The 9,523-nt window shown below is 40.4% G+C and overlaps 1 protein-coding gene across 2 annotated transcripts; it reads right to left on the reverse strand.

Annotated features, from left to right (window-relative positions):
* Window positions 1-3,251: 3,251 nt before the first annotated feature.
* Window positions 3,252-5,424, reverse strand: LOC119885050 (zinc finger protein 716-like). Of its 2 annotated transcripts, none has more exons than XR_005441159.1 (2): window positions 4,335-5,413; window positions 3,252-4,046 (listed from the first exon to the last, which is right to left on the reverse strand). XR_005441159.1 is itself a non-coding variant. In XM_038695302.1 (2 exons), the coding sequence occupies exons 1-2, from the start codon at window positions 5,361-5,363 to the stop codon at window positions 3,774-3,776; spliced, it is 366 nt and encodes a 121-aa protein (XP_038551230.1). In that variant the 5' UTR covers window positions 5,364-5,424; the 3' UTR covers window positions 3,252-3,773. The 2 variants fall into 2 exon arrangements, 1 of the variants encoding a protein (XP_038551230.1); XM_038695302.1 differs by having other exon boundaries at window positions 5,271-5,424.
* Between the last annotated feature and the right edge of the window lie 4,099 nt (window positions 5,425-9,523).

Here is a 9,523-nt window from a genome sequence, read left to right on the forward strand (position 1 = left end):
TCAGTGGCCCCATCTGGCCACCCCTGGGAAAATTTTCTGAGCTAATCAGTGTTAGCTTCCAAGCTAACACTGATTAGCTCGACATCCTCCTCTTCACTTCTTGCTTTTTTGAAAAAGCTACACATTAGCGGGACATTTTTTATTGCAGCTGTTCATATTCATGTTAAACATGACCAAAGCTTCAAATAATGAGGTAAACATATTTAAAAGAAATCCCTGTGAGACAAAACCTCAGATTTTCCTCTTGTTCTGAACGTTCTGTTTTAAACGGCTCGATATGATGTCATTCCGAGCCGGATGGTGGTGATGGCGCATAGATAAGATGCTTGCCTTTGGTGTGGGACCTGGGTTCGATTCCCACTGTGAGACATCCACCAATGTCTCCCTGAGCAAGACGCTTAACCCCTCGTTGCTCCAGAGGCGTGCGACCTCTGACATGTATAGCAGCTGTAAGTCGCTTTGGATAAAAGCATCAGCTAAATGAATAAATGAAAAAATGTAAATGTAAATATGGTAATTTGCTCCAGGCAGAGAATGCTGACCACACCCACAAAGGAACATGCAGCCCCATCCCTTCACATGGTAAACACATAAGACAATGTCCAACCAGAAGACAGAAGACAGGCTTTGCTTCAAAGAGACAGGAGCACCTACAGCTTGTTTCAGACAGATGCTGAAATGAGGGCCTGCATGAAGGGCCAGTATAAGATAGAAAATTCTTTTTTTGAACTTTGAATCATGCAAAGCTGCCATACAGGAGTCACAGAACTACAATATAGGACTGGAAATGCATTATAACAGGTCTCCTTTAAATAGCAAGGCACCATGGTACAAGCTCACCTGCTTTTAAAGGGAATGGGAGATGACACTGACTGGTTTATTGCATGTGACGCCCCAAAACACACCCTTTTGAACCATGTTCTCTAGCAAACCCTGTAAACTAGCAAAAGTGGATTCAGAAAAACTACACAGGGACCTGCACCATGCACTTCACGTCGCACGCTTAAGGATTTTAATGGTCACAGGTAAGTGAACCTAAACTATAATGTGGTATGCTGAACTTGAGCACTCACTCTTCAACACACACTGGCAAAGAAAAGCTAACAAGCTACAAGTGTCATCTCCAAAAGTAATGAGCGCCAAAAATGTCTGAAACCTTTATACATTACATTACATTAACTTGATTCGTTGAGAATAAAGATTTTTGTTGAAGCTGCAACATTAACACTTGAGCTGACCTGTCTTCACCTCAGCTGGTGCAAAAAGCTTTGTTTCTTTGCATCGATTACATTTGGCATTGCTTTCAGTCTGAACAAAGAAGGATTCCAAATCATCTTCAGTAATAGAAAACAAAAATGTAGATAGCAGGACTACTACTTTACATGGAATATTTGCACTCCTAACATCTTTTGGGCAACACCTTCAATCACAGGAACAATGAGAGAAAGCAGATTAATAAGTTTTATTACCTGAGTTGTGAATTCCCAATATATTTATCCTTAAGAAATATTCACAGACAAAGACTTGGTGATAAAGGAAAATTTTATTTATAACTAAATGTTTTTAACAAGTGAATAAAGCCAGTAAATTAGGTTTTAATAAGGGTTATATGACGTGTTGACAAAAAAAACTCCGGAGATGACGTGGGCAGACCATGGAATAAAATGCAGACTTGTATCTGCTTTCCTTGTATCTTCTTTCCTTGTATCTGCTTCCCCTTGGACATATTATCCACAAACATGGCATTTCTTTTCATATTTATGCTGATGACACACAAATATACTTGCCCGTCAGATCCACAGACCCTGGAATGCTGAGTTCACTTAACAACTGCCTTTGTGAAGTTAAAAAATGGATAATATAATAATTTCCTCCAGCTGAACTCAGACAAAACAGAAATCCTGGTCATCGGGTCCCAGCAGATGGCAAATCAAATACTGCCATCTGCTGGTTCCCTAGTAAATCACATTAAGCCTGTGGCAAAGAACCTTGGTGTTTGGTTTGATAGTAATTTAAATTTCGAGCAGCACACCACAAAGCTTGTTCAATCATGTTTTTATCAACTTAGAAATCTAGAAAAAATTCGATCTATGTTAACTTTTAAGGACACCGAGACCATTTTACACGCCTTCATCTCATCACGCCTGGATTATTGCAACAGCCTTTTCACCGTTTAACCCAAAAATCTATTGATCGACTCCAGACTGTCCAGAACTCAGCTGCCAGGCTTTTAACCAGAACAAAGAAATATGACCACATTACTCCTATTTTAGCTTCATTACACTGGCTCCCAGTATGTTTTAGAATTGACTTTAAAATTCTATTGATCACTCTTCCTTGTTATATTTCTGACCTTTTAGTCCCATACGCACCAGCACGTACCTTGAGATCCTCGGGCAGAGGTCTGTTGTCTGTTCCAGAGTCTCGACTGAAAACTAAAGGGGACAGAGCGTTTGCTGTCAGGGCCCCGAGGCTCTGGAACAGCCTGCCCGAGGAAATCAGGTCGGCTGAGTCAGTGAACTCTTTTAAGTCCCTTCTTAAAACATACTTTTATAGGAGAGCCTTTCCCGATCTTATTTGACTTTATTTTATCCCTTTTATTTTATTCTATTTTACTTATTTTATATTTTAGTCTTTTCAATGTTTTCTTGCTTTTATCTTGTATTGTTTTGTATTATTTTGGGTATTATTGTCTTTACACTTGTGCTCTACAAATAAATTTTATTATTATTATTATTATTGTAGAAGAGTAATGTAGTGGTAAAGAAACATAGGTGAAAGAGGCCGGACCACCATCAGATAGGGTGCGTATTGGAGGAGGAGGAAAGGTTTTCACACTCAAACTGTTTTACGCCTCGTAACTAATCATCTTTCTTTGTGGTTTCTTCTACGTTATGGAACTATATAATTTAACATGTCTCGCACAGTCACATCATAAAAACAGGGTTGACGTCGAGCATCCATCACAGACATGTTATATAAACCTAACTTAGATTTCAAACACAGTTAATAATAAGCTTCCTAACCACTTAACTATCAGAAGCATAAATTCAACACTACTAATAAAATGGTAGCAGATTCAACACTTAGTTTGATCACACATATACTAACTCATCTTACACAAAACAACAGAAACGCAGTGATGACAAGAATCCCATTAACTGTTAAACTTCTAACTTCTGATTACCTAAAACTTTATGCGAAAATCATCAGAATTGCGCCAACCATCAAAAAGCAATCAAGTGAGATTATTACTGAACCAGTGACTGTACATTTATTTACACTTGGGTTAATAAAACTCATCTCAAGGATTTATGTCCTTCTGCTGAGTTTCATATCCGACTTCCCCAGAGAGAGAGTGGTCATCTGGGACGTCCCAGAGAGATCAGAGAGGAAGGGCTGACGGCTCCTAAAGTCCCTACATTTTATTTACCAAGTGATATTATGAGCACTTGGCAGATTAATGGACGGTAAGGAAGCACTTCTTCCTCGCAGTGCTAGTGGAATAGTGCCAGCAGCTGAACGGTGAGTTTTAAATATTATTTTACAGGTTTGAGATCTGAAGTGTATTAAAAATGTACAAAAATTCAGTTCATTGACACTTGTTTACGAATTCATAATAACATCAGTAGAAACAGTTAACACATTAACGCACATGCTGCTCAGAATATAAAGTTACTGTTGTCTATCTCTCAGTTTAAAGAGAAGCTCACAATATAACACAGCATGAGGAGGAGGCAGCAGGCAAGAGCTAGCTTGGCTCTGAAAAATGTTTACAGCGATGCAGCGTGACCGCATTGGTGCCGTTTCAGGGTTTTACTGTGAGTAAATGTTTTCCCACGCTGTTCACACCAGTATGGTTTCTCCCCCATGTGAACATATTTGTGACTTTTTAGATTACTTAAAGTAGAGAAAACCTTCCCACACTGGTCACAGCTGTACGGTTTCTCTCCAGTGTGAACTCTCCGATGATTCTTTGACTGTCCAGATGTTCTGAAGGATTTGTCACAGTGGTGTTGTTTAAGTCCATCTCTTCCTCTCTGTTTCTATAATAACAGACATACAGAGAGAAAGACGGTGAGTGAGATGTAATGGTGCAGCAAGTATGGAGGATAAATCCAGGTCAGTCTCTCTGTGTGACACAGACAGAGAAAGTGAACCCACAAGGTTCAGAAGGCAGAATTCATATTTAGAGATAAGGTTTAGTTAAGATATGATTACAGCTGTAGAATATGTGTGTTTGTACTTTTGTTGTCATATTTTCATGCAGATAAGAGGTACTTTGATTTAGCGTTAAAGCAAACACACACACACACACACACACACGTACTGACTTCTGAAAAACTAGAAACCAGATGTTTTTCTGTTAGGTTGGGTTTCCTTGGACTCTGGCCAACATGTGAGGAACAGGATGAAGCGATCTCGTTGGAATGTGCACTAAACTACTTTTCCGGCCAAGTTCTCAGAGTGATTCATTGTAGGTTCAGAGATACTGACTGGACTGGACCAAATATGGAGAGGACGTCCTGGAAAGGGAGGGCAGTACAGAGTGTGCTTTGGGAGGACTGTGAAGAGCTTGATTTTCAGGACTGCATCACTTCATTCTGCAGAACAGTCAAATAAAGAAATCTTAAAGCTGAGTCTGTGAATTATTAAATATTCTGAATAAACACTAAAGAGAAAAATTCAGCTCCAAGATACTGCTACAACTTGGGGCTGCAGTCCTTTAACTACTAAACCTTCCAAATGTTTGTCTCAGTTTGCTTCTCTCTGTCTTTCTGTATCTTTCCTTCCTTCTTCTGCCCTCCTTTCCATGTAGCCCTCACTATGTTTTGCTCTCTATAGAAAACACACTGACAGTACAGATTTAGCGCCTCAGATTTGTTTACAAAGTCCCAGCAGGTCCAGCCGGACTCACATCTTTTCCTAGTAGTCCTACGATGGGGAAGTTTCTTTTTTGGATTTTCAGACAGAGTTAAAACTTAAAATGTCTGACAGCTTTCACAACAAGAGGAGCAAAAGCTCAGCAGTAAGTTAACTTTCCCTTAAGTGCAGAACTGGAAGCTAACTTCAGCGTCCTGACTCAACGGCGATCTGGACTCAACAAATCCCTCATCCTGTTGCCCGTACAGGCTGGATGTCAGCACACACACAGATTAAAAACCACCAGGGCACAAATCAGAGCGACCGCATGAACTTCTGCAGTAACATCCCCAGTTCATGTGGCAACCAATTAAACTGTCACACTGGTCCCAGAGCCAGGTACTCACCCCGGTGCTGACTTCCTGGCTGGTCCGGTCCCGGTCGCTCTTAGCAGGAACTCTCTGTCGGACGCTCATCCTCTTAGACGCTGCTGCCGCCATCTCGTCTCTATCAGACTGGACCCAGGAGCATGCGCTGCTCGTGCAGACTCTGTAGTGATGGGAGTACCAGCTGTTTGAAGGGGGGCGGATCTTTAGAGGTACAGAGCTACTGAAATGCAGTTTGCATCTAACCAGGAGTGCAGAAATAGTGTTTTTACAGATGAGTGCAGTCCTGCTATATCTTACAACATGTAGAGGAGTTACACAGATATTATAGAGAGAAGAGAAGAGGACAGGGTTAGAGAATGGAGAGTGCAAATCTGGGTTTCTGGTAAGGATGCAGAGTAGAACATTTGTTGGTTAATGTACAGTAACATAATTAAACAGTGTATCAATCAATATATTTGTCCCCGTAGGAAAGTTAGTTTGCAGCACAATCACATGGCATTTCATCACACGGCACAGAGACAACCAGCAGGCAGACTGAAACACACACCCCTCACCTTGCTACAGATTAGGCAGAGCAGCTGAGCCTCCGGGCTAAATGCCTTACCTGTTTAAAAACGTAATGTTTTTATGTACAAATAAAAATGTAGGTCTTGATTTTAGTGAGTAGTGGGAGGCAGTTCAAAAGAGGGGTCAGGGTTGTGTTTGACAGATTGTACAGGCTTTCCGTTGATAAAAGTAGAATAAGGTGATTGCAAGGGGCCCCTGCAAAGAAGACTGCAGCTGTGAGGAATGTGAAGGTCATCGTGTGACACGGCACATAAACTTGGAGTGCTTGTGTTGATGTAGTTTTATGCATTTGCAGTAATTTGTCTTATTAGTGTCACATTTCAGTCTTTAGACGTGTTGTAGGGTAGAATACACTATTGTTTCAATATTGACTATGTGTGGATGTGGAGGTGGAGGAGGTGGGTCTGACCCTAAGACCCTCAAGAGGAGGAGAAAGGCAGGATATGTCTGCTCAACTAACAACTAAAGCAGATACTTGGCCTCGGCCCATCGCCTATTTGAACAAACCTTAAAGATACCGATTTGATTTATGTTTCATCTCACAGCACAACAAACCTGTAAAGTATTGGAGACAATCACCTGGAGCCTACCTGGAGAAACCTGGAAAAGATGCGGCAGCCTCACTGAATGACGTGAAGGGAAAGTCATGAGAACAAAAACTGATCCTTGTAACTATTGGCCTACTGTACAGTTTTTAGTTGTTTCCATCAGTGACTGGTTGAAATGTCTTTTACTGGCATGTGTCCTGTGTGACACTGTGTGTAGCAAAGGGTTGTGAAGTGGTGAAAAAAACTCTTAATATAGACACACTTCTTCAAACAACAATAACATGGAAACATGTTTAAAGAAGAAAAAGATTGCTGGGAATCATATACTTATTTTTATGGTTGTGAAAAGATATATAAAAACAAAGTATACTTTAAATAACCAGGTTGCAAATAAACCACAAACATCAAACAACAAATGAAATTAACAGCATTAAATAGATCTGGATCAATAACCAGGTTTAAAAACAGTTGAACACACAAACCAGTCAAACCTTTAAATACACTCGTGCTGCCACCTGCTGGTAGAGAAGGGAAACATTTCACTCAAACAACAGCCTTTAGAGTGGAAACCAAATTAAAAATCAGTGCTGACAGTAACAACTCTGCACACACAGAAATGACTGAGGTTAAACTATCTAAGTAACTGTGCTGCACCAACAATGCGCTCTTTAAACGGGACTCTTGCTGTGTACGTGAATAAATGCACAATATTAAAAATGTATTCAACTACGGTTGCTAACAATTTTCCCTTGGTTCCCAGTTTGTTTGGTGTTTCTTCTAATGTTATCCTGATATTGTGCTTTCATGATTAATATTATATCTATTTCTTTGAGCCATGCGAGTATCTGAAACAAAGAATTTCCCCTCTGGGATCAATAAAGTGTTCTGATTCTGATGATTCTGATAATGTTACAGCTGCTCTATAACTCCTGGCTTGTATTTTCATATATTTACTGGTATAAACCGGTTCTCTTGTTTTTTGATACAGTAACCGAGAGCGGAAATATGTTTTCTTTATTTTTGGTATAATGAACTGGACCCTTGATAATGTTGACTTCTTCCTTCTCCTTCTCGGACACAAGTTGTTCAGGTTGTTCACCTTCATCACAAAGGCCGCATGAGACTCCCTTGGTTCTACATATGCAGACAGAACAGATGCACTTTATTTATGAACTGATAAAACATGTTTAATCTATAATAACACATTCAAATCATATGATAATGTTCCATTAACTTCACAGATGTGGACGAGCTGATCGACCGCTTCAGGGTCTCCGCTTTATTCTTCAGTATGAAACAGCCTGTGCTGAGTCCTGATCGTGAAGAGACAAAAAAGAAAGCATTTACTCTGCAGCCGACTTACTCATGGTAGAAGCACAACCGCCAAAACTCTCTGCTTCTGTTAATGTCTCCTTTTGAGAAAATGTGCAGGGTCAGAGTTCACGACTTTCAGGTTGTAATTTCCAGAAAGAAAACATCAGAGCAAAGCTCCACACATTAGGCCGGTCGTCATGGGAGAATTTGCTCAGGGCGTCCGCAGCGTCTCTACAACAGAGGAACTAGGTTAAGCCAGTTTGCATCTGGAGATAAGGTGCTTGTATTATTCCACCTCTAAATTACTCACCAGGTGGTAGAACCCCTGGCAGTCACACGGCGAGTGGGCCACATGGATTATGAGGTTGTGCGTTCTGACAGGGGAGGAGACACAAATTTACCTCCTCAACCTCCTAAAAGCGAGGCGGAACGTGTTTTCCTGCTGACGACAGTTACGGAAAGGGACGAGTTGGGGCCTGAGGTTCCAAAGTCCATTAATCCAACCTCACTCCTTCTTGACCATCTCACACTGGCCCAGAGAGCCGATGATGCTGCAGCAGGCCAGGACACACAAATCTCATCACAATCACAATAATATTTGATTCAGTCCGACTTTCACAAGAACAAATGTCGTCTGTAGTGTTTTTGTAGTCCCCGTTTATTCAGCGCCTCTCGCTCCTGACTATTCACTGGATCAAACCACAGCGGTTCAACCCAGAGAGCGTCTGTGAACAGAGACAGATGTTACCACCTGAAGACAACCACCTGTTATCATGTGACTCAAGTGCCATACTGAGGGCGTGTGATGGCAACTAAGCCTGATCCATCGAAGTTTGAAGTTTGATTGGACAAAACAAGTGTTTAGATGACATCATCTTGGACTTTTCTCAACAGCGACAGGCGTGTTTTTAACATTTTATTTACAAAGAAAATACTAAATAAAACAGGCAGCAGCACTAAGTCAGCAGCGCTACAAATATTTAAGAATAAAAGTAAATTTAAGGTGGAATAAAAACCAAACTACATGAAAAAAACAGATGGTTTACAAACAAATAATCAGCTCATTTGTTTAAGGCGAGACACTGCGTGAAGTGAATAGGGTAGAAAATATTATGTCTAAATAAGCAAATGAGGCAGTATCTAATGAAATATGTGCTAATTTGCATCTAAATATGAACACTGGATTAATTCAGGTTCATCAACCCTGATAAATAAGTAAAAACATGTCTGAACAGACCGAGGGCCTCCTCGATGCTCCAGCCTGTGACCTGGAAATTGATCTCAGTGCATCTTGAAGAACATCTCAGTTCCTAAAATGCACCTCGAGGAGCAAGGAGGCACTTTGGGAAATGAGAAAGGCACCATATATAATGCACTCTGACCTCTGACGTTTCCCTCCTGGCTTTGACATCCAGAGTGTTACAGTATCGCTGACTCGTGGTAGTTACATCGAATGAAAGGGCTGCGGTAGCAAAGGGGTTCTTTGGTCCAAGCAATATTGATCACTAGTCATTGTATTGATCAATATTTCAATGTTTTAAGAACTTGATGTTATTTGTAACGTTTGTGTGGACAGAAACATGTAAACAGTAGATCTATAATACTAACATGAACACCTCCTGGGTATAATTTTATAAATTGTGTATTTGAGTTTCTTCATCAAATTTACAGTTCCAGTTGTAGTCCAGGTGTAGCAGGAGATATTCAGTTGCATTATAACCTGCAGGAGGAGGTTTTGATGGTGATAAATGGTAAAATATAGATTTTATACAAGGCGAGGATGGAAATCTCATATTTTCCTTTATTTAGTCTGTAATGGTAACATAAATATTAAAAATAAAT

Source organism: Micropterus salmoides, unplaced genomic scaffold (genome assembly GCF_014851395.1).
Source record: "Micropterus salmoides isolate LMB-PRFRI ecotype aquatic unplaced genomic scaffold, ASM1485139v1 Ms_hic_scaffold_3885, whole genome shotgun sequence".
Classification (NCBI taxonomy): domain Eukaryota; kingdom Metazoa; phylum Chordata; class Actinopteri; order Centrarchiformes; family Centrarchidae; genus Micropterus; species Micropterus salmoides.